General features: G+C 40.5%; 1 protein-coding gene across 1 annotated transcript; it reads right to left on the bottom strand.

The window, feature by feature from the left end:
* Nucleotides 1–458: 458 nt before the first annotated feature.
* LOC119728669 (ethanolaminephosphotransferase 1-like) lies at nucleotides 459–25163 on the bottom strand. Its single transcript, XM_038200981.1, has 9 exons — nucleotides 25008–25163; nucleotides 19837–19905; nucleotides 10921–11113; nucleotides 10098–10366; nucleotides 7840–7948; nucleotides 7163–7211; nucleotides 6401–6581; nucleotides 5114–5296; nucleotides 459–2520 (listed from the first exon to the last, which is right to left on the bottom strand). Exons 1-9 carry the CDS (start codon nucleotides 25059–25061, stop codon nucleotides 2428–2430), a joined length of 1200 nt encoding a protein of 399 aa, XP_038056909.1. The 5' UTR covers nucleotides 25062–25163; the 3' UTR covers nucleotides 459–2427.
* Nucleotides 25164–26077: the final 914 nt, after the last annotated feature.

Raw genomic sequence — 26077 nt, 5'->3', positions numbered from 1 at the left:
GCAATGTTGATCTGATTAATATTTAATAACAAGTAAAAAAAAGAGTAAAGTCTGTCTTGAGCCAATGTGGTCCATCAGGCCGGCGTTTATCTCCAATTTCAGTAGCATGCAACAACAGAGAATATTTCTACTCCCCCGGGATGGGATGCTAGTCCATCCCAGGTTACTCCCCAGCTAATGCCGGTACCCATTTATACTCCTGGGTGGAGAGAGGCAAGTGGGGTGAAGTGGCCTGCCCAACATATTACCAGCCGCTGGATTCGAACCCCTGACCCTCTGATCATGAGTCACGAACCCTAACCACTAGGCCACACTCCCCACCAATAGTTAACAAAGCCCACCATAAACAATGGGTCACCACTTTTGTACACAAGTTTCATACCACCACGGTCATTACATATGTGGCAAAACATGAGTGAACATTACACTTTTCTTTACCTTATTTCTAATTATTAAAATTACATAATAAATATACGGTAGCAAACAAAGTGAACATTGACAATGGCAACACAGCGATTCATACTTCAGCATGCAGTGTCTGAGGCTGTTCATGATCTGTGTTCAAACAGCTGTTCAGAACCGCTCCTTTGTTCATTATCATCATGTTCCTACTTGCCTGTAATGAGCCATTTGCAATACAATCTGGAATGCTGACTTAATCCCATGCTTTGCATGTTTAACTTTGCATTCTCTCGTCCAAAGATTCGGGGCCAGCCTTATGCTAGCAACCACCAGCTCCGGCATGGTCTGGTGTCTTTGTGCCATTCTCACCCATTGTGAACAATGTATTGATGCTGATCGTCTCTTACGAACTATGCAAGAGCTTGCCGCGTATCATGTGATTTAATAGCAACAATGTCTTTGGTCTGGAGAATTCAAAGTTAAAATGTGCCAAGCATTCTGAGCAAGTCAGTGTACCAGAGGTTTTTCAAATGTAAATCCCAAAGGGTATAGGTCACTCACTAATGGCTTATTGTCAAAGATCTACACAGTACCTCCAGACAAGTGAGTTGGAGCAGCCGAAGACTGTCATGACTGCTGGGACTAAACTCAGTCTAGCATTGCCATCCCTCAAGCTTTGTTGCTGCAAAACAGCAATGACATCAATGTCAAATACATACATATCTTAAATAACAATGAATTTCAGAGCAATTTATCAGGTTACATGCCCATTCCATGCTTTACCAATAGACGTACACACACAATGTGATTACATATTAAACTTGACCGAGGTTTGTCATGAGAAGCACCATGTCTTTATGGTTATAGCAAGTTTAATCTTATCAATACCTGGTACCATGAAGTTCTACACTAAATTGGGAATACAATATAAAAAAAATGGAGAAAGCATAATACACTACCATTGACACTTGATAATTCATCAATCCTCCTCTAATTATTATAACTACCACAAACCGTCAAAAATCTAACCCCTACCTCTCTCAATAGCCTTGGTACAGGCTGGTCATCAACAACCAGAAATCCCTATACGGATTAAACCGTCAAAGTCTGTTGAAGTCTGTTGAAGTGATTTGATAGATAGGTTGCCCATTAATACTTGTACAGATTGTGTAGCAGCCTTTTTAACCTGTCAATTGTACCAACATGAGGCCAGTTTACAGACCTGTTAACTGTAACCTGTTAGAGTTACTCACTACTCTACAGCTTGTCACTGAGAGAGGGAGGTTTAAAGGGAATATACATCATTTGCTTTTGCTATTATTTTCAGAAATGGATGGATTTGGGGGGTTGGTAATATATAGCAAATTTTGTTACACTGACCTTTTTGACGTTTTGGGTTCGTAGATGCTATAAAAACCAAGAAAAACAATCATTTTCCTATAGTCTGGTTCCCTGACTCCATTTAAAACTAAACAGAGCAATTTATAGATTATTATTTATAATTTATGTAGTTGTGTTTTACTTACATTAAGTTAAGTATTTAAATAAAAAAATGATCATAAATAATCATAACTCATTACTGCATATATGACTCATTACTCTCAAAATGAATTCAAAGAAGGCTTGTAGTTCATTTTGTGAAAGGGGTTTGCATGAAACTGGGTTGATAAAAATGTTTGTCTTAACCGCTGTTTTTGTGCTGTCTGCATGTGTTCTTGTTTGGTGATTTTTCTCCCCATATAGGCATGTGCACAATTCAGACTGGTCTGAAGGTTTTTGTTGTTACCAATTCAGTACTACCGGGAGTCAACTATAAATAACATGTGCATTTGTACATGGCCATATAAATGCACAATGGACTCAAACTCAACAAACTTAGCATGAGCTTTGTCTCATGGGTGTGAATACAATGTACATACAGCACAGTGTTGGTTTCTTACTAGAGTACTATTTGGCCTATCAAGCTTGTCAATGATCCACCCATGACTGATTAGCTCTCATTGGGCCACTGCTAGCAAACTGCCATTATTTGGTGCCATTGGAGACTCTTGCAGCCTTGGGAGAACGTTTCTCAAGTGAGAAGACGTAGATATTAAAATGGTCTGCCAGCTGAACCACCTAGAAGAAAACAAAATATTGGTTAATGGTCTATTGTGAGTTTGATCTCCTCCTGACCGGCAACAACCAATATCCTTTGTAATTTATGGATGGTTAATTGTAGTGAGAATCAAGTTTTTGGATATGGCGCCCTCTGTTGAATGTTTATTGGAGATGGGCCACAAACAAACACACTGTACGTCACACGGCCATCATCTTCAGCAGCCATGTCAACTTTCGACACATTTTGATACCAAAATGTATTGACTGGGACCTTAATACAGACAAACTTTAAGGATGCAAGGAGGTAAATGTCGGGGTTCACCAAGCTTTAAGACAAATGTGGGCTTGTATGTGTTGAAATGATAAATGATTTTGACTTTAATAATTCTGAACGGATCGCTCTGTAAAAAAATTAATAATCTCCCCTGCCATGTCTTCAACACAGGCTAGTCACCAACAGTCGGGTCATATTTCAAGCTAGCACTGTGACTTGTCAAATTCAGTCAACAGACAAAAGCAGGCAAGTGGCAGGCACAACTAATCAGTGTTGTAGTCGAGACCGGATAGTCCGAGACCAAGACCAAGACCGAGACCTGAGGCTGCGAGACCGAGACCGAGACCAACCCCTTCAAGGCGGACCGAGACCGAAATGGTCCGAGACCGAGACCGAGACCGAGACCGCTGATAATAAATAACAATAATCTAAATAAACAACAAGACACTAATTACAGCTGAACAGTCTGTCCTTGAGATGATGATGTTGATGGGGATGTGAAGGAAGTGATTGAAAGCTAGGAATCACTTGTACCTGCTTAATTGTGTCGTGCGAGTGCTCTTAATGTTTGCTTCCAACCATAAATTACAACATGGCAACAGAATTTGTTATTGTCACAATTAATTACAAAAATTGGAAACAACCTAATTTAAACATGGGCAAAACCTAATTTGATGAACTCCATATATTGTTGCCACTTTTTTAAAAATATCCCTTTGTAAAATATTGTTTAACTACTATAAAGTGTAAATCTGATGAAGAAACTCTAACTTAGGAGTACGACAATTTTTGCTAGTTTTTTGCAATGTTGAAAGTTGACAAAAGTAAAAAGTTAAAGGTAGATGTTTCATCTGTTATAGGAACTCGGACCCTATACTCCAGAGCCAGCCCCTTGGTTTCAGCTATGACTACTAACGGATTGGACCTCCTTGTAAACCTGATTTCAAAAAAACAATTTGGAGCAAGAAAACATTGATTTATTTTTAAAAATTTCAGTCATGGAATATAGACTTGTACATGTAGACCCTGAAGTTGAGAGGTGGTAGCCAGATATGGATTTTTTTCTGACTGGTATTTTGCTTTTTGAGGAATAATGGGGTACTTCAAATGAGCAGCCAGCCAATCGAGTCTTATCATTCACTCTCATGGCAACAGCAAGTGGTAACTGGTAAGAGTGTGTGAATTCATTGCTGGAAAATCAGGTAGAAAAATGTACCCTTTCTCCAAAATACTATCCCAAATTAAAGAGAAGATTGGGGTCGAAAATGTCACTAATTTGGAGCACCTCATTTATTTTAAAAATAAAAAAATACTTAAGTTAACGTCCACAGGGGTGGGCTAATAAACTATTCAATCCCCGAAAATGGTTGGCCCTTATTGCATAAATCGGTACTTGCTTTGCTTTTTGTGCGCGACTCAAATTTGAACATTTTGGCTGGTCTCGACTCGAGACCAGCCAAAATATCGAGACCAAAGGGGACCGAGACCGAGACCAAGACCGAGACCACAGCTCCTGAGATCGAGACCGAGACCAGCAAAAAGTGGTCTCGAGACCGAGACCGGTCTCGAGATCTACAACACTGCAACTAATTATCACATCTACAGTCAAAGCATAGCTTTATCAAGTTACATAAACAAGCACAGCCAGTCAATCCTGCCTTATGTAGGCTGGGAGCTCTTAATCATTAAAAACAGTCACTGGGTTGATTTTGACTGAAAGGACAACTTTGCACAGAATGAAGGTTTGCATTGGAGGGTTAAAATTTGCTCATACCCCCTGCCCTGCAAACAGGACACTGGGAAGGGCTGATGGATTCACGCTCTAATTGGACAGATTTTGCGTGACCTGCAAGTCATCACGGCCACGACTGTGCAAGGTTCTAAACGGCCGTTAGGACCGAGTAATCACTCTTTTATTCCCATTCAGGAATTTTATTTTTGACAAGCGTAATAATGTAGGAAAATCTGTAAAACTTAACTGTTTTATAAATTTTCAATTCACGTCACTTGCTCAGGCTTCGTTTCGAATTCACGATGGGTCAAATTGCATATTATGTGACGCTCCAAAAATTTGTCCACATGGTCCGCAATGAAAACAAAATCACATCTGGTATGGAATGTGTGCATTTGTATGGGAAAGTTTTCGGATAGCATTTGCACGCATTAGCTAACCGCGGTCTTAAACAGCTGCAGCCAGATGTCTTCATAATAGGTCATGATAAGATACCCAGAATGCCATCCCCACTTCCTTCATAAGATACTTTGAAGCTCATCAGCCCATCCCAGTGCCCTGTTTGCCGGGCGGGGGCACGAGCGAAAGGTTAAAAGTGTACTTACCACACTACATGCATAGTGAAAATGTAAGATCAGTGCAACAGCTGCCAGGCAGTACAGGAGATACAGCTCCAATGATCCCAGGTTAGTGCTTACAGATAGAGTGGCTACGATCATCAATGGCACTAGTAACCAATTGAAACACTTGGCTCTGGTCTCTGTCATCTGGCTAATAATTAGATGACACTACAAGACAAGTGACAAAACACAAACAAGGGGGATTCATTAGCATTTTGCTTAACCAATTAGCACCTGTATTACATATTGTATTAATTACAATGTATTGATTTCCTAATTAATCTGTGAAACCATTGCGGTGGGGCAGTCAAACAACGTAAAAGGTAGGGTGGTTTGGCAGGTTACAGTAATGGACCTTATTCACAAGGTGGCAATTCTTGCGTTCCCTGAATGCATTTCATCAATTGTTAGCTGTTGAATGGGATGGCACCAGACTATTTATGTAGCCTTAACTATTTTACTTTCATTTTTTTTTAAATCTGGCTTAAAACATTAGGGAATGTTTAATTACAAATTTTTAATTATTCATTAAAGCAGACTGGAATTATTTTGTAATGTACTTGCTTTCATTTCTCTGGCGCAAGTTTCAAAAATGAAGATTTTACCTCACTTTCAATTCAACATGGCCGACTCCTGAATACGGGGCACTGGTTAAACACTTGTTCTTAACTTTTTGCTGGGAGAACTGCTCTCCTTAGCAGCATGCCTAGAGATAAATGTCTTGTCAACATAGCGCGTGTACATATCTTCAAAGTCTTTTTGAAACTAAGTAATAAGTATACCAAACCAAGTAACATTACCATCTGAAGCCAACTAAGTTGTGATTTTTACACAAACTATATAAGTTCTGCCTCGAATCGCAAAATTATTAAGTCACTAAATAATCCCGCAAGGCCATTTCACACTAGACAAATCTCAGGGTTGACGCGGGTTGAAAACATGCAGCATTTCACACTTGAAAATGTTCAACCCTGCGCCAACCCTGAGATTGATCTAGCCACCCCGGGTAGAACTCAACCCTGCTCTAGACCAGGTTGACATTTTCAACTCGGGTTGAAACTCTTGGTAGTATCCAAGTAAAATACCCTCAGTGTATGTGTGAAATGATGCGGGGTTGAACACGGGTTTGAAAAATAAAAAAAATTCAACCCGGGCCGACACTGGGTTTGCCCAGGGTTGAGTTCAGCCCTGGTTGAGAGGCTCTGCTGTGAAAAGGACTCTTAATATACCGGTACATAATCTGCTCAGATCCATTCTTTGGCTGACACTTACACATATGTTAGACATGATGATGCCGACAGTAAGGCAGAAGATTCTGGGTTCCAACTGTAGAATATCAGTGGGAGACAGAAAGGCCCACAAGGAAGCTACAACGAACAGCAACACAGCTGGAATAGCAGGCTCCACAGCATGAAAGAATGAACGGTTCTTGCCTGTGCCATCTCTGTAGGATCTGTGGGCAATCATATCCAATACAATATATTATGTATGCCATTGATAACACTCGTGCTTAGTGGTCAATCAAGCTTTCACACTTATCAAATCACTGAGGTTTCTTTCTTGTTTTATGAATGTGCAAACACTCTTTAGAGGCCTCTTAGCCAAGCAGTTAGAGCATGGGGCTATGGAGTGGAAGGTTGGCGGTTCGAATCCCATTTGGGTCAAAACCTGGAAAACTCTCTCTGACGACCCAGCAGTAAAATGGGTACCTGCTTCGTTCAGGGAAGGTAAGACGGCGAGAGGAGAGGACTGGGCACTGCCACTCATATGCCGCGCCCAAGACACAGTGAACCTCCAACATCCCACTGCCCCTACGGCCAGTAACGGCTATGGGACCTTTACCTTTTTTAACCACTTTTACCAAAGGGTACAAATTGTATTACCTATGACAAAATAATAAAAGCAAGTATTCAATGTAAGAATCACATCATAGTCATTTGTTCACACTAAAAGCAAACCTAAAGCCTCTATCCCGAAGTAATGAAAGCACTCTGAACTCAGCATTGAAATCATCCCATGCTTTTCACAACTTACACATAAATGTTCCAGATGGTATTTGGCAAGGAAAGAACTACAGAACCACCTGTATGTGGAACACAAGATAAAAAGAATGAATTACTTGTGTCAATTTCGGGTGATTCACAATCCAGTGCGCCACCAAGAGTTTGCCACGGAGGGTTAATTTTTGCCAGTGCATTGCGGGAGATTGTTGACAAATTCGTAATGCGGGACATTTGAAACTGTTCGTTTTTCCGGTCCTTAGTTTTGTAAGCGTATGATTCAAGTTTCTGTTTGCCATTTTCTATATATGGTGATTTTTGTAAGGCGGCAGAACGCCATGCCCAATCTATAACAAATTATCTATTATCTATATATAAACAATCTATAACAAAGTTGTCTACTGACACTCATTCAAATGGGCCATGTTTTGTCGACCGTAAATGGACTCTCCATGGCAAACTCTTGGTGGCGCACTGCATTGTGAATGGCCTGATTTATAAATGTAAAGTATAACATCCCCATTAGTGACTGATTCTACATTGGTTTTGAAGGTTTGTTTTGATTGCTGAAACATTGTTGTTGTAATTTTTTTAATGAAATACCCAAAGCTCTTTCTGTTCTCTTGTATGAAACTCATTTTGAAGGACCCAGTTCAAGCTATTTTTCAGAAAGCATGAATCATTAACTTTGTAATTAAGATGTTAACTCACCCATAGTGGTTAAAACGAACAAGTATCTAAACTCAAAGCCAAAGGCATAGGTACCCTTCCAAATCTCATAGCCAAAGATGCTAGTTATTATGTAGATAACTACCAAAGCCTGCAACAGAAATATAAAGAAACAACTACCATCAATATGAACCTGTGTCAAGCTGTACATGTATGTATACATGTACATGTCCTGGGTATGCAATGAAAATAATTACTGAATACTAAGACAGAACAGGTTATACAGGGTGGTCAAAAAAACACACACACAAAAAAACCAAAAAAAACCAACGACATACTTCCGCTACCTTGAGACTCAAACCACATGTACCAATTGACGGAGAATCCTTATAGAAGAATTATGATACCAGAATATTCAGATTCGGTCCGGTAGTTTTTGCTGCAGATGTTATTTTGTGAAGCACACTTCTTTCATGTGGGTATTATAACATAACAATCCCGCTATCAATTACAATGTAAGTCAAATTCCCGGGCGCGGTTTAGTAATTCATCGGGCCAAAAATGACCCCACCTTGCTTCACAAAATAGGCTCTAGAACAAAAACTACTAGACCGAATCAGACCATCTTGGTTTCATTTTTCTTCTAACAAGATTCTCTATGCATTGGTATATGGTTTGAGTCTCAGGGTAGTGGAAGTATGCCATTCCATTTGACATGCTGCTTTAGGACCAAAGCCGTTGAAATCCATCACTGGTACTAGTGCATATTGATGGACTTGGGCACATGGCTTATCTGCCAAAATCTCCCAAGATGGGGGGGGGGGGTGGATTTTGATGGAGTTGGTAAGGTAACATGGTTAAATAAAAAAATAATCAAATTTAATGTTCACCACTTATCCAATTCATTATTTCGAACCTTATCACAAGACAGATGTTATTCTACAATGTATTTTAAGTCAATTGCTCCCTTAAATTCCTCAACTTATAGAGAAGCTGATCTGGAAACTAATTTGAAAAAGAGGGCCACGTATTTACATTTTCCCTGTGTCAGCTTACAAGTACACTTTTTTCCAATCATTCCGATGAAACATTTGAAAACCAACAATAACAGGAGACAAGTTGGACCCCCTTCCCACAAGATCCACCAAGTGGGGGATCTGATCCACCTTTTGCCAAATTGCCGGATCAGATCCCCCAATTGGTGGATCAGATCCGGCAATTGTGTGTAGTGGGAACGCTAACCGTTATAATGTGGATCAGGATCAGATCCACCTTTCTTGATCCACCTCTGGACTAGGATACAGATCCCCCAATTGGTGGATCAGATCCGGCAACTGTGTGTAGTGGGAACGCTAACCGATAAGGTGGATCAGGATCAGATCCACCTTTCTTGATCCACCTCTGGACTAGGATACAGATTCCCTAATTGGTGGATCAGATCCGGCAAGTGACGGATCACGATCAAATGGGAATGCAACAGGTGGATCTGATGCGGCAATTTGACCTGTAAACATCCGCCCGGTGCTTGAGTGGCGCGAAAATTGTGCGGTCTTATGAACGAAGAAACACATTTTAGGCATGTAGCTCATGTGAAAAATTCCAACGTGCACAACATGCACAATAAACAACCGCTGAACTTTCGTTGCGTATTCGTCCCTTTCTAAACCTTTTTAATTCGTGAAATTTTACCATCCATAAATAACTCTGTGTTAGTGTAGAGCGAACACACACCAAACACGTCACTTTGGCACAGAATCATAGAAAAGCTTACGAGTATGTGATGAGAATAGTGCCGATAATGCGGTACGTACAGAGGTGACAAATCTGTAGTATTGATTATAGAAAGTAGGAAAATGATGTCATAGTACATCATGTGACCATTTTTAACCAATGAGAAGCTTCATAATTGGGGAATCCCTTATCGATGCATTGGTTTCTGCCGCGCAAATGTGACGTCACACAATGAGCAGCGCTGTTCAATTTCACCAGTTAGCCTATTTGCGTCATTTATGTCGGTGTATTGACCCGTCCTAGCATGCAACACTCGCACTCCCACCAGAGCGTGTGCTCAGCAAGCTAGCACATGCGTAATACCGAACTCAGTGACCTTTCAGACCCAACGTTTTTGTTTTTAAAGGTTGACCAAGCATAAGCGGGAACGCGACTTGTGATTTCGTTGTGGTAAGATAACGATCACACCAAAATGCCGGATCTTGATCCACCTTTTTCCAATTCAAGTGGGAACGCGGTGTTGGTCTGAAATCTGTAAGACGTTTCTGGATACATTGATGACTACTTACCAGTTGACTGAAATCATAGGCCCATGGCAGAAACATGACACCAGTTAGATATTTCTCCCAGTGTGAGATGTAAAATGTTGCAGAGATTACACACACGATGAGGTATAACAGCAATATGTTGGCACCATAATCTTTCTCATCTCGGCCAAATATAGAATAGACCCCAATAGGGAGTAGGCATGAGATAACACTATCACTGCCATGATCAAACAACTCTCCTAATGGTGAACTGGAATTAGTGCGTCTTGCTTGCTTGCCATCAATTCCATCTGAACGAATGTATAGAACATGCAAATACGTTAACATAAAAACAACGCGAGGGAAAAATAAAAAAGGAACACATGTACCAATTTGAGTGATTTCCTCTGTACCACTGTCACAAAGTGCTAGGCAATCTCAACTTTTGTTAAGTTTTAGAAGCACACGGCAGATTTTTTAAGTTTCAATTTCTGACACTTTTATTTAGCTTTGTGTTTGAAGTTAAATAACTGCTATTTTACTTGTGACAGAGTTTTAGAGTTGCCGCACGACTCGGAAGAAAGTCGGTCAAAAATATTTTCAACATGGTGGGCAGAGGTGATACAACGACTGTTACGTGAACAAACAGCCATCGTAAATGCTGTTATTATCCTCGTCCAAGATGTTTAGATTTTAATTAAAACATTGTGCAGCTGAGCCAAGTTTCATGAAATTGTTCGTAAGATTATTGCGCAGCTGCGCAATAAATTTGTTGCATAAGTCCTGTGCATGGCGTAAATTACGCACTGTTTTGTGAAATTGGCTGCAGTTGACGACTGAAATTCATCCAAAGCCTAAAACCTACCGAGTGTGTGAGCTACAAACAGCCCAACTCCAATTATCAAAAACACCAGGTTGGAGACAGGTGGGTGTTGTGGGTAAGTACGACTAGAGGCGTAATATGACCAGTCAGCAAGTGACAGGAGGATGAAGCTGAGGACAAGTATCAGGAAGCCCAAGAAGGTCATCAGGTTGGGTGCAAACCAATCTGGAAAAATCTGCAAAGAGAAATCAAGAACAGCAGTCAGTCAACATACCTACCCGACCAAGCCTGCCTAGTCAGGCAACATACCTACCCGACCAAGCCTGCCTAGTCAGGCAACATACCTACCCGACCAAGCCTGCCTAGTCAGGCAACATACCTACCCGACCAAGCCTGCCTAGTCAGGCAACATACCTACCAGACCAAGCCTGCCTAGTCAGGCAACATACCTACCAGACCAAGCCTGCCTAGTCAGGCAACATACCTACCCGACCAAGCCTGCCTAGTCAGGCAACATACCTACCCCAACCAAGCCTGCCTAGTCAGGCAACATACCTACCAGACCAAGCCTGCCTAGTCAGGCAACATACCTACCAGACCAAGCCTGCCTAGTCAGGCAACATACCTACCCGACCAAGCCTGCCTAGTCAGGCAACATACCTACCAGACCAAGCCTGCCTAGTCAGGCAACATACCTACCAGACCAAGCCTGCCTAGTCAGGCAACATACCTACCCGACCAAGCCTGCCTAGTCAGGCAACATACCTACCAGACCAAGCCTGCCTAGTCAGGCAACATACCTACCAGACCAAGCCTGCCTAGTCAGGCAACATACCTACCCGACCAAGCCTGCCTAGTCAGGCAACATACCTACCCGACCAAGCCTGCCTAGTCAGGCAACATACCTACCAGACCAAGCCTGCCTAGTCAGGCAACATACCTACCCGACCAAGCCTGCCTAGTCAGGCAACATACCTACCAGACCAAGCCTGCCTAGTCAGGCAACATACCTACCCGACCAAGCCTGCCTAGTCAGGCAACATACCTACCAGACCAAGCCTGCCTAGTCAGGCAACATACCTACCAGACCAAGCCTGCCTAGTCAGGCAACATACCTACCCGACCAAGCCTGCCTAGTCAGGCAACATACCTACCCGACCAAGCCTGCCTAGTCAGGCAACATACCTACCAGACCAAGCCTGCCTAGTCAGGCAACATACCTACCCGACCAAGCCTGCCTAGTCAGGCAACATACCTACCCGACCAAGCCTGCCTAGTCAGGCAACATACCTACCAGACCAAGCCTGCCTAGTCAGGCAACATACCTACCAGACCAAGCCTGCCTAGTCAGGCAACATACCTACCCGACCAAGCCTGCCTAGTCAGGCAACATACCTACCCGACCAAGCCTGCCTAGTCAGGCAACATACCTACCAGACCAAGCCTGCCTAGTCAGGCAACATACCTACCAGACCAAGCCTGCCTAGTCAGGCAACATACCTACCAGACCAAGCCTGCCTAGTCAGGCAACATACCTACCCAACCAAGCCTGCCTAGTCGGGCAACATACCTACCAGACCAAGCCTGCCTAGTCAGGCAACATACCTACCAGACCAAGCCTGCCTAGTCAGGCAACATCCCTACCCGACCAAGCCTGCCTAGTCAGGCAACATACCTACCCGACCAAGCCTGCCTAGTCAGGCAACATACCTACCCGACCAAGCCTGCCTAGTCAGGCAACATACCTACCCGACCAAGCCTGCCTAGTCAGGCAACATACCTACCAGACCAAGCCTGCCTAGTCAGGCAACATACCTACCCGACCAAGCCTGCCTAGTCAGGCAACATACCTACCCGACCAAGCCTGCCTAGTCAGGCAACATACCTACCAGACCAAGCCTGCCTAGTCAGGCAACATACCTACCAGACCAAGCCTGCCTAGTCAGGCAACATACCTACCCGACCAAGCCTGCCTAGTCAGGCAACATACCTACCCGACCAAGCCTGCCTAGTCAGGCAACATACCTACCAGACCAAGCCTGCCTAGTCAGGCAACATACCTACCCGACCAAGCCTGCCAAGTCAGGCAACATACCTACCCGACCAAGCCTGCCTAGTCAGGCAACATACCTACCAGACCAAGCCTGCCTAGTCAGGCAACATACCTACCAGACCAAGCCTGCCTAGTCAGGCAACATACCTACCAGACCAAGCCTGCCTAGTCAGGCAACATACCTACCAGACCAAGCATGCCTAGTCAGGCAACATACCTACCAGACCAAGCCTGCCTAGTCAGGCAACATACCTACCAGACCAAGCCTGCCAAGTCAGGCAACATACCTACCCGACCAAGCCTGCCTAGTCAGGCAACATACCTACCAGACCAAGCCTGCCTAGTCAGGCAACATACCTACCAGACCAAGCCTGCCTAGTCAGGCAACATACCTACCAGACCAAGCCTGCCTAGTCGGGCAACATACCTACCAGACCAAGCCTGCCTAGTCGGGCAACATACCTACCAGACCAAGCCTGCCTAGTCAGGCAACATACCTACCCGACCAAGCCTGCCTAGTCAGGCAACATACCTACCAGACCAAGCCTGCCTAGTCAGGCAACATACCTACCAGACCAAGCCTGCCTAGTCAGGCAACATACCTACCCGACCAAGCCTGCCTAGTCAGGCAACATACCTACCAGACCAAGCCTGCCTAGTCAGGCAACATACCTACCAGACCAAGCCTGCCTAGTCAGGAAACATACCTACCAGACCAAGCCTGCCTAGTCAGGTAACATACCTACCCGACCAAGCCTGCCTAGTCAGGCAACATACCTACCCGACCAAGCCTGCCTAGTCAGGCAACATACCTACCAGACCAAGCCTGCCTAGTCAGGCAACATACCTACCCGACCAAGCCTGCCAAGTCAGGCAACATACCTACCCGACCAAGCCTGCCTAGTCAGGCAACATACCTACCAGACCAAGCCTGCCTAGTCAGGCAACATACCTACCAGACCAAGCCTGCCTAGTCAGGCAACATACCTACCAGACCAAGCCTGCCTAGTCAGGCAACATACCTACCAGACCAAGCATGCCTAGTCAGGCAACATACCTACCAGACCAAGCCTGCCTAGTCAGGCAACATACCTACCATAGTGAGGTACATTAGTAACAAAAATGCTAAGGATCGTTACACAGTGGACAAAAGCACCATTTTTTCACCAAAGCATCTCCATGGTATACCTTTTCGAAAAAAAGACAGACGCAAAAAATTGGATGATGGAAAGGGCATGTATGACGTCATTATGACGTCATCAGCTAATTATTACATGAAAAAATATAAATTAATAATAATCTTCAGAACTGCAAGCATCTCAACAACAAATTTGGTATCAAATTAAAGGGGACAACAAGATCTTTCATTTGAGTGGTATGTCATTGGGATGGAATATAGTTGAGGGTGATTTTGTGGGTCAAAAAAACCCCTTTTTGGTCAAAAGACCTGTTTTTTCGGCTAAAATCATGGATTTTGGGTAGTCACTTTGACACCTAGTTTTAACATGCAAACAGTATGTGGTATTGTGAGATGTTGTTTTTAAGTCAGAGAGAAAGGCTCAAATTCTATGCCAAAAGATTTTTTGTAATTGATTATTAGTATCTTAAATGTTTAAACTTGTTCCAAAGATAAGCGCAAAAGTGAGGTACCTTTAATAGTGATAAAATCGTGACACGGGTGGACAAAAGCACCATTTTCACACCAAAGCATCTCCATTATTTACCTTTTCGAAAAAAAGGTAGGATACAAAAATTGGATGATGGGAAGGGCCATTTATTACATCATTATGACGTCATCGGCTAATTATTACACACTTATACATTAAAATTGAGATATTAGTTAGGAATAAGCCATGGATCGTTTTTTTTTACATTTAATATACGTTTCTGAGATCAAGGAAAGCAGTGCAGTTACCAATTTTGTTCTTAGTTCTTTAAAAGATTTAAATACAAATAGTTTGATAAAATGAGGGATGTTTTCTAATTTAATGTATTAAATTAAACATGTATGTACATGTACATTTGACTCTCGCTCCTATCCCCTGTTGTGATCAATGATTCGTTAAAATGCAATGTCTTACGTCATGATTATCTCATAAATGTTACCTCAGGAATGATGCCACGAGGCATTATTTTCCACAAAAGTTTCTACTGTCCCTTCGGCTCCGTATTCTACATCAACTGGCAATGCATTTATTGCCCTAAACCCTTCAACATTAGCCAGGAATTGAGCATATACTTCTCCGGCGTTACAATTTAAACCTTTTTGTGGACAACGTAGTTTTTCTGGTGTAGTTTGCATGCAGATAATGCAAGCAGTCCAATCCATGATGACTGTCCTGAAATACGATAGTAACAGTTCACATAAGCAATAAAAAGGTAGAATGTTCAAACCAATTATACGTTCGAATGTTGCAAAATAATACGTTTTGTGGAAGTTTGTCAACTTGCAAAGGTATATTTTACGCAAGATGAATTATATCTACAATTTCTACAAAGACTTCTGTTCATTTTTACCAAAATCTCTAATAATTAATAAACAAGACTACAGATGAAGCTTATTTAAAGATTATTTATTTGCACGATCTCAGTCGCAATCCAGCTTTGTGGAAACAAGAAAGGATAAACTACTCACACAGTGGACCTTCAGAGATGCTCTGCCCGTGTCACACAGAAGATGATGTCTGATGGATACTTCAATAGGATAGACGGTCCATCAACGACAAGGATGGTGTATTTAATCGAGAAACACACTTGTGCATCATGGATAATTGTTTGTCTTTTTCACGTCCCAAACTAAAAACCTTTACAAACTGCAGGACATGACTTGCTGCACTGGTATTGTGTTTGTAATGGTTACAGCCCGATAGTACGAAGGTTCTCTAGTCCGAAGGGTCATTAGTCCAAAGGTTCGTTAGTCCGAAGGTTCAATAGTCCAAAGGTTCGTTAGTCCGAAGGTTCAATAGTCCGAAGGTTCGATAATCCGAAGGTTCGATAATCCGAAGGTTCGATAGTCCGAAGGTCCCATTAGTCCGAACATAGAATACGGTTAATTAATTCGAAGGTTCGATAGTCCGAATAGACGATAGGGTTTGATAGTCCGAATTGAGAAAAAGGTTCGATAGTCCGAATTGAGAATAAGGTTCGATTGTCCGAATGGGCAATACGGTTCGTCAGTATGACTCTTCGGACTATCGGACCTTACTGTTGATTCGGACTATCGGACCTTACTGTCGATTCGGACCATCGGACCATCATAGAGTCTTTTCGGACTATCGAACCTTATTGTCAATTCAGACTATCGAACCTTCGGACTATTGAATCTTATTTTCAAGCCCGCTGGAACAAAGTTTTGCCAGGGGGTGCTGGAATTTCTAAAGGACGGACAAAATTAATGCGAACGCGGAGCACAAAGCCCTTACGGCTGGCTTAAAGGGCCCCTAAAAGCTTTGGAATATGGATGCTCTGTGGTGCAATATGAGGCGATTCCTGGCCACTTTCATATGACTTTTTTAGCAAAGGTTTTTTTGAGATTATAAAGAAAATTTATTTTACTTTTTTGTTTAGAATATACTGTTGCTCTTATGACGTTTCTAATGTACTGAAAAGTCGAAAACCCTGTATTTTTTATCTCCATTCTTTGTTCCATTTAATTCTGGACAAAGAATTGTATCATTATGCATGACATCGCACGTAAATATTATTGTTGCTAGGCTGCTTTCTTACATTTAGTAAATTCTGTCGTGTATGTTTTTTTTTTTTCCGAGCCCTTACGGTGTGAGGCCACAGGGCCAGGGGCCTGCTTTAAGGCCCCTGAAAATGTTGGATTCTGGATGCACTGTGATGAAATATACTGAAGTATATACTTAAACTTATAAAACCCGAAAGGGTGTTTTTTGGTTCAAGTTAAAACAAAATGGTTCCACTGGAAGCGGGTGAATTTCTGTTCATAAAAATATTCACATAGGCCTAAACGATGTAGCTCTTGATACATTTGCAGTGTTATTTGTTTGTTACAGGGAATGGCAAATATAAAAGACTAACAGACCAAATGCATCTTTATGTTTATGATCGGTATGTGGAAAGTTTGGGGCTAGGCAAGGATTTATCGGTCTACTGAGTTTTTATGAGGAAAAACTTGCAAAGGGTAACACATGAATAGCTTTTTTATTAAAACGAAACTACACTGGAACTAGTTTCAATGGAAGCCCATCCCACTCCTGTTAGGTTGGGATGTGTGTGAACCTTGATATTTGTTAATGTTGAGTACAGAATGCTAGCAACGTCAATCAAACTTTTAAATGAAAAGAAAAACCTTCAGGGGAAAGGTATGAACTTTGCCCCTATTGAAAGAAAAAAATCGTGGCAAGCATAATCAACTTTGCCACCATTGTCATGGAAAAGGTTATTTTTTCTGGTCAAAGCTTCCATAATGGCGGAAATATCATAGACATGTCATGATTTTAGATACATTGAGAGAAATATCAATTCTGCACTGCCTGAAAATTTAGAAAATACCTCCTCCTGATATTTTACAGTGTTACTTTGTGCTAGACGTTCGAAGCGCTAGCTAGCTAGCAACGTCAATGAAATTTTTAAATGAAAAGAAAAACCTTCAGGGGAAAGGTATGAACTTTGCCCCTATTGAAAGATTGAATGAAAAAAATCGTGACAAGCATAATCAACTTTGCCACCATTGTCATGGAAAAGGTTATTTTTTTCGGGTCAAAGCTTCCATAATGGCGGGAATATCATAGACATGTCATGATTTTAGATACATTGAGAGACATATCGATTCTGCACTGCCTGAAAATTTAGAAAATACCTCCTCCTGATATTTTACAGTGTTACTTTGTGCTAGACGTTCGAAGCGCCGCGCTAAGCCGCGGCAAAACTAGAAATGAACAAAACGAGGGAGATATTTTTAGAGCAAGCATAATGTATAGCGCAGCGGCGCAATTTCAACGTCATAGAACACTGCTGGCTGGAACACATTTTTGCCCGGGAGTAGAGGGTGCTGAAGCATATTTCAGCACCCCAATCCAAAAAGTTGGGGGTGCTGCAGCACCCACAGCACCCCCCGTTCCCGCGGGCTTGTTATTTTCGTTTCGGACTATTGAACCTTTGGACTGATTACCCTTATTCTAAATTCGGACTATCGAACCTTTGGATAAATAAACCTTCAGACTGATGAACCTTCGGATTAATGAACCTTCGGACTATTGCATCAAATGTTCGGATTAACGAACCTTATTTCAATTTACGGACTAACAACCCCCCTTATGGAAATTTTGTGCATTTGAACTATCGAACCTTCGGACTATTGGACCTTCGGACTATCGAGCCCCCGTTTGTAATACATTGTTAAAAGACGTATCATCACCATTTCCGGCCACTCTGTTAATCTATTTTAGGTTACCACGTTCCTTTCTGTCTGGCTCCTAACCCATACCTCATTACCCGTAATATACAACACATATAAGAATGTTACGTCTTCCAGCTATAGTAAATGGTCAAAACAAATTCAAGGAGCCGTTACTTTTAAGTAACAATACTTTTAAGTAACAATAAGCTGATTTGCTGATGCAGTGACGTCACTATTTTCAAATGTCACTTCTTATATCACTCTTCAATTCCCTGACCCTCAAAATGTCAAATTAATTACTTGGAATCTCATCACAACGCTTCACGACCTTATTTTCTACAATTAATTACTGTACAAACTTGGTAGTATATTGTGACGTCATTATTACGTCATAAAGTACCCTTCCTGTCATCTGATTTTTTACATCCTACCCTATTTTTGATCGTAACACATTGCCAAAGCTTTGGTGAAAAAAATGGTGCTTTTAAATACCATGTAACGATCCTTAGCATTTTTGTTACTAATGTAGTTCGCTATAAGATGCCTCACTTTTCCGCTTATCTTTGGAACAAGTTTAAACATATTTATGATACTAATAATTAATTAATTACAAAAACTCTGGCATAGAATTTGAACTTTTCTCTCAAACTTAAAAACAACATCTCACAATACCACATACTGTTTGCATGTTTAAACAAAGTGTCAATGTGACTACCCAAAATCCATGATTTTAGCCTAAAAACATGTCTTTTGACCAAAAAAGGTTTTTTTTGACCCACAAAATCACCCTTAACTATATTCCACCCCATGACATACCACTCAAATGAAAGAGCTTGCTGTCCCCTTTAATTTGATACCACATTTGTTGTTGTAATGCTTGTAGTTCTGAAGATTATTATTAATTTATATTTTTTTTTTGGTAATAATTAGCTGATGACGTCATAATGACGTCATACATGCTCTTCCCATCATCCAATTTTTTGCGTCCGTCTTTTTTTCGAAAAGGTATACCATGGAGATGCTTTGGTGAAAAAATGGTGCTTTTGTCCACTGTGTCACGATTTTTTCACTAAGGTACCTCACTACCAGACCAAGCCCAATATATGTATACAAATATTGGGTGAAGTGCAGTTTCGAATAATCGAATACTAAATTATTGAAAAATGGACAGATAGCAGAAAATCCCAAATCTACGGCTCACCCATGCACACACGTGTACAATGTAAGTGTAAACAGCATTCCTTACCTACATGTACATGTACATGTGTTCAATGGGACTAGGTTAGCTACATGTACTTGATACAGTGACCCATGTTGAGACAAAGTGTGAAAAGGCGTTCACACAACAGTTAGAGAAATGACTTCATACAGGACAAGTCAAAGACATTTTCCAACTAATACAAATGCATTACTGAATACAATAATTAATCCTTTGTCTCACATGAAGTTAAGATGATTGGTATGAAACTGAACTAAAGGTAAAACCTGGTACAATTAATGATATGTGCAGGCTGAGACAAATGTATATTACTGAACATACCTTGACAACACTGTTCCAGAAAGGGTGCATAACGTAGATGGACAGGGGTGAGGTATCCTTGGCATTGTACTGTGCATTACACAAATGGGGAAACAAACAGCAGATGCATGTAGATCAAATTCAGTAAATGAACCATCATGTAACAACGTGTGGATTCTTTGCAACAAGCTGCTTCATTGAGTTTCATACATAATATTTGATGAAAAAAGTGGCATCAGGATGCAACAGTCTTTCTTCTTCAACAAGGTTAAACAAGAGTAATATTAATAAATAATTTTCTTTTTTGAGTAGTGGGCCTTCTTATAAAGGGAATAAACATCATTTGCAAACATCGTAAAACAAAACTACCAAATTCTAATGAAATACCTTACCGGACTGTTATTGAATGACAATCTAAAGCATCTTGTTAAATCATGGCACCCGGTGTGCTGACATTTACAAGAAAAATTGAATTTTTTTAAAAATCATTTTCCAATGCTGGTCGCCTGACCAGCGTTGGAAGAAAGACTGGCTGTGTTTCAAATACTAGCCCAATTTACTATATTTAGTTAGTCTGAAATTCTGAATTTTGTTTGCAATCAATATTTACACATCCATGACATCTATGAACGGGTGCCTTCTAGACTGGTTCCCTGACCTTACAATTCCTCGACCTCTATAAATCTTGCTTTCTTGCTTGTTTTTGCTTGTGATTAAGGGTCGAATTGAGGCCTAGGACTAATAATGACCCATCAAATCTTGGTCAAATAAGTCTAATCTTAACTTAAAGAGGGCATGTGGTTGCAGAATTGAGTCAACAAAAGAGAAAAGAAGTTGATGAAGTACACATAAAAATTAATATATTGGGGTAAATTTACAGCTGTGGAATTTCCAAACATTATTGAGGCTGTTTTCAAAAGAAATGAGAGATGGAGCTTGGACCACTTTCTCTGGCAGACTGTTCCATAATGTCAACGACTGGATGTGATCCAGGGATATCGTTGTTTATATAATTTCTTACTCCATGTTTAAAGCTACAGTCCATCATTTGTAATTTGTGCATTTTGTTCGTTTGAAGCAACAAAAGAGTTCAAAATCTAATAAAAGATACTGAGCAACTAACCTGATGAAATTTCAGCTAAGCTTCAGCTGTACATTCCGAGAAAAACAGCATTCTAAGATCTCAATTTCAAATCCAAAGTTACTGAATCATGTTTTGAATTGTTTTGAATTGCAGCTATACGCGACGTCGCGCACTGATCCGACGAATTATAACAACCGCGTGCGCGTGTGCGTCGTTCCAATACTTGTGCGCGCTGCGCTGAATAACAAAACGAACTACTAATTTAAATTTTCCTACGGTGCTTCTTAAGAATCACCGTTGGAAATGCCTTCTTTCGTTGATTACTTCAAAATGACAGCTTCCCAGAAAGAATAATTTCACAGGGAGTTTAGTCCCCTTACTATTTTTCAACCAAGTTTGTTTTTCAACAATAATTACGCCAGTTACTTTTCGGATGACTGCAAATGATGGACTATACCTTTAAACAGGAAGATTCTCATGCCTGATAAATTGCTCCATTTCAACTTTAAGTGGGGACAGGTGTCTGGGAACCAGACTATGAACAGGAAACTTCAATCAATTCAATTTAACAAATAATATTCACTATAAAAATAGGCTAAATTATTACTAATCCCCTACATGATGTAAATCCATCCAGTTCTGAAAATTACCGCAAAAGCAATTGTAGATTTCTTTTTCAATACACAGAGTCAGAGGTTTTAAAACCTGAACCAGTGAACGTCATGGCCAGTAGGCTACGATGGTCTAATGATCATGAAGTACATCATCATCCTGATCATGCATGTATGGAATTCCATTACTGCCATTTCCGCGTCGCAAGTGGGGCAATGGTGCTTGGGGCTTTAGCCGTTTACGCCGTCAACGGCGCATAGTCGCGTCGTGCCGTCGCATTGTCGCGTCGTGCCATCGCATCATGCCGTCGCGTCGTGCCGTCGCATTTTAACTGAAATATCCAGTGTTTCGAGCATAGTATGAGGCGCCATGTGTAAATAAATTATTTAACAAAATCATTTATATATAAGTCTTTATTTATTATATAATTCAGTTTTTCGGCTTATTTAGGCTGATTTTTTTAATGTATAATGCATTATTTACATATCATTAATTTCTTCTCGGACAATTATATATAAATAATTGTTTGGCAGTTTGCATTATATGCATTATAATTATGTAGGCCTAAATAAATTAATTTGCCACTGCATTATTTATATATAATTTGTTTTTGCAACATAATTATTTACAATTTTTTTTTCAAACTACTTTTCGCAACTTCCATAATGGCGGAAATATCATAGACATGTCATGATTTTAGATACATTGAGAGAAATATCGATTCTGCACTGCCTGAAGATTTACAAAATACCTCCTCCTGATATTTTACAGTGTTACTTAGTGCTAGACGTTCAAAGCGCCGCGCTTAGCCGGGGCAAAACTAGAAACGAACAAAACGAAGGAGATATTAGTAAAGCAAGCATAATGTATAGCGCAGCGGCGCAATTTCAACGTCGTAGAACACTGCTGGCTGGAACACATTTTTGCCCGGGAGTAGGGGGTGCTGAAGCATATTTCAGCACCCCAATCCAAAAAGTTGGGGGTGCTGCAGCACCCACAGCACCCCCCGTTCTCGCAGGCTTGAGGTGCAGTCTTCCTAGACCTTAAGAAGGCTTTTGACACGGTCAATCACACCATACTTCTTAAAAAGCTTCTTAGTATTGGTGTCTGTGGTCTGGAGCTGGACTGCAGGTTCCGGTCGTACTTATCAGGGAGAAAACAAGTCACCAAAAAAAGTGAAATTGTATCAGATGCCTCTCACTGCATTGAATTTGGTGTACCTCAAGGCACAATACTTGGACCATTGCTATTTTCCATTTTTATCAACGATTTGCCACCATTCTAAAATAGTCATGTATGCAGACGATACTGCAATTTTTTATTCTGATAAAGATGTTAATCAAATAAACAAAATTCTCAACTCATACATGGAACGAATAAATCAAACAGACTCTCTCTCAATACCACCAAAACAACTTAATGCTTCTGGTAATTTGTTTTTGGGAGGGTTCATATGTGCATACATAACCATAAGTGGATTTTTTAAGATGTCAATCTTTTTATACGTCATATGTCGTCAGTTTTATCTTTCGTTACATTGAGATGCATATTTATGGTTTTTTTTATATGTAAATTACAATTAATGCTTCTGGTTATTGCTTTGGGAGGGTCTTTATTTCTTATGCTTGATGACTTTTAAAATTTATGTGATTTTTTTGTGAATGTGTATTTTTAATGTCGATTGATTGTTTGTTTTGTTTATTGTCTTTTATGTATGCTGGGACCCATGGGAAACCAGTTGATTCCACTGAAAGGGCCACCCAGTTGAAATAAGAAATATATATATAAATAAATAAATAAATTATTTATATATAATTTATTTGCAACCTTATTATTTATATATAATTTTTTGCAAACTTTAATTATTTATATATTTTTTGGCAACATATTTATTTACAAATAATTGTTTGCAAACTATAATTATTTATTATATAATTCATTATTTATCATATAACTCATTATTTATTATATAATTCATTATTTATTATATAATTAATAATGAATTATATAATAATAATTATAATCATTACTCTTTTCGCCCCAATAGGGTGACTTTCCCATAGACTTACACCTAAACTGTCACCTTACCCAAGTTTACCTTATGTTTTTTCCACGGAATTTAGTATTTATACTAATTGGACCATGAGGAATCGATCTAGATGGTTAGCGACAGCAAAATTCCTTGTCCTAAGGGTCGTTTTCATAAAAAAGCGACAGTTATTTTGTCGCCTCAATAAGGTGTATCGCCCTATTGTGGACGGAGTTCGCAAAACCTGTCGCCCTATTACAGTAATAGTAGTAATAGTTTGCAAACAATTATTTGTAAATAAATGTTACCCAAAAAATATATAAATAATTATGGATTGCAAAAAAAAAATTGTAAAAATTTATGTTGCAAAAAAAATTATATGTAAATAATGCAGTGGCAAATAATTTATTTACATATAATGCAAACTGCCAAACATTTTTTTATATATAGTTGTCCGAGAATAAATTTAAGATATGTAAATAATGCATAAATATATAAATAAATAAGCCTAAATAAGCCGAAAAACTGAATTATATAATAACTAATGAATTATATATAAATAATTTTGTTAAATAGTTTATTTACACATGGTGCCTCATACTATGCTCGAAACACTGGATATTTCAGTTACAATGCGACGAGGCGACGGTACGACGCGACTATGCGACGGCACGACGCGACAATGCGACGGCACGACGCGACAATGCGACGGCACGACGCGACTATGCGATGGCCCTATACAAACAGTACGAAACTATGCGACGGTACGACGCAACGGTACGACGCGACTATGCGACGCTACTATGCGACAGCACGACGCGACAATGCAACGGCACGACGCGACAATGCGCCGTTGACGGCGTAAACGGCTACGGCCCCAAGGGCCCACTTGCAACGCGGAAATGGCAGTACTAATGGAATTCCATATGCATGATCATGCTGCTGGCGTGCTGCTGTCAATGACAGCAGCACGTTTTGGTTTCTGTTTTGGTTGATCTTGGCATGCAGTGTCATTGTTACGCCCCAACGTATTGGTCCCAACTGTAGCACCACAGTTGGGCTGGCCCAACTATAGTTGGGAGTCATCAAGGGGGCCCATCTATAGTTGGGCCACTCCAATCTTTTTATTTTGCGGTGTCCCAACTGTAGTTTACATTGATGTACATTTATACAACTATAAAACATTCCCTACAGCTCTGATCTGCTGATACTCAGTGATAGACGTCTGACTTTACTTGGAACTAGTACTGAAATTTGCTATTGGTGGGACCCATCTACAGTTGGGCCATGGCAATCTTTTTATTTTGCAGTCCCAATTATAGTTTACGCTGCTGTACGACTATAAAACATTCCCTATAACTCTGATACACATCGGACTTTACGTTTACTTGGGACCAATGCATGCATGCCAAGATCAACCAAAACGGGAACACAGTTAGACTCCCCAGGCCTTGTAATCAATTTTACCTTGTATTTGTCAAATCCCCGAAGGTGTTTTTCACTTAGATATTCGGTCGCCATTATAAATAAAATAGTACAATCTCACAGCGGCAGTCACTTCCAAGTATTTTTTGAAAATTCAATCAACGCACACTGGCACGACTAGCAGTAGCATGACTCGTCTACACATGGACAAGGGCCGGGCCGGCATGCAGGGTGACCGTAAGGTCATGGCCAAATTCTGCTAAATGTACTTCAAAAATCTGTCAGATCGATCAAAAATCTGCCAAATTCCCAAGAATTACTCGAAATACACTATAAACACTTAAAATCACATGAAAATGTTTTAGTATTGCCATAATTAACGTTCAAATTAATCATAAACAATCTATAGTCACATAAAAATGTTAAGAAATTGCGTAAATTTCAGACAAAACACTGTTGCATCACGACGAAGTCCGGTTCCCAGTGAACCTCGGCACCTAAACCAGCCAAGCTGTCCTAAGGGTTTGTTTGAGAAGATTTAAACTTTTTTAAACAAATGTACAATTTTTAAAAAATTTGCCATGTTTTTCTGTCAAATAATTATTTTTGCAGAATTCTGCCAGAAATCTGCCCCAAAAAATCCATTCTGTCAAATTTTCTGTCAAACTCGTTTTTTAACAAAAAATCTGTCAAAGTTAGCCGAAAATCGGCTAAAACGGTCTTCATGCCGGCATGACATGCCCGACTACCGACGGAATGCTGATTGCTGAATGCTGACCCAACTACTGTAGGTGTTCCTATTTACAGTTGGGCCTGTCTATAGTTGGGTCAGCCAATATACGCTCGTCCCGTTCTCGATGTACAAAACCGGGGCATTATTTTAGGCTGCACAAACACCTCCGCCCCGGCCCCAAAGAAGATAAAAATAGCTAAATGTTCACAAAACAGCAATTACTTCCCAGTTCAATGCATTGTCAATACTTTTCTTTCTGGTTGAAGCAATTGCCTTCATTATTTGCCATCCGACATTGCTACTAATATACACGTAATTTGTATAATATATGAAATAAATGAATTTCGTTCTTTTTCGATAGACAAAACTGCATGCAGAA

Source organism: Patiria miniata, unplaced genomic scaffold (assembly GCF_015706575.1).
Source record: "Patiria miniata isolate m_02_andy unplaced genomic scaffold, ASM1570657v1 HiC_scaffold_20, whole genome shotgun sequence".
Lineage (NCBI taxonomy): Eukaryota > Metazoa > Echinodermata > Asteroidea > Valvatida > Asterinidae > Patiria > Patiria miniata.
This window is presented reverse-complemented; position numbering and strand designations above follow the sequence as displayed.

Excerpts from the sequence above, each read along its gene's own strand:
- LOC119728669 (XM_038200981.1), bottom strand. The coding sequence starts at position 25,061 with ATGGCGACCGAATATCTAAGTGAAAAACACCTTCGGGGATTTGACAAA. Across the intron at positions 19,906-25,007 it reads GGGGATTTGACAAATACAAG|TACAATGCCAAGGATACCTC; the intron begins GTAAAATTGATT and ends TGTAATGCACAG. Across the intron at positions 5,297-6,400 it reads TCATCATGTCTAACATATGT|TGTCATCTAATTATTAGCCA; the intron begins GTAAGTGTCAGC and ends CTTGTCTTGTAG.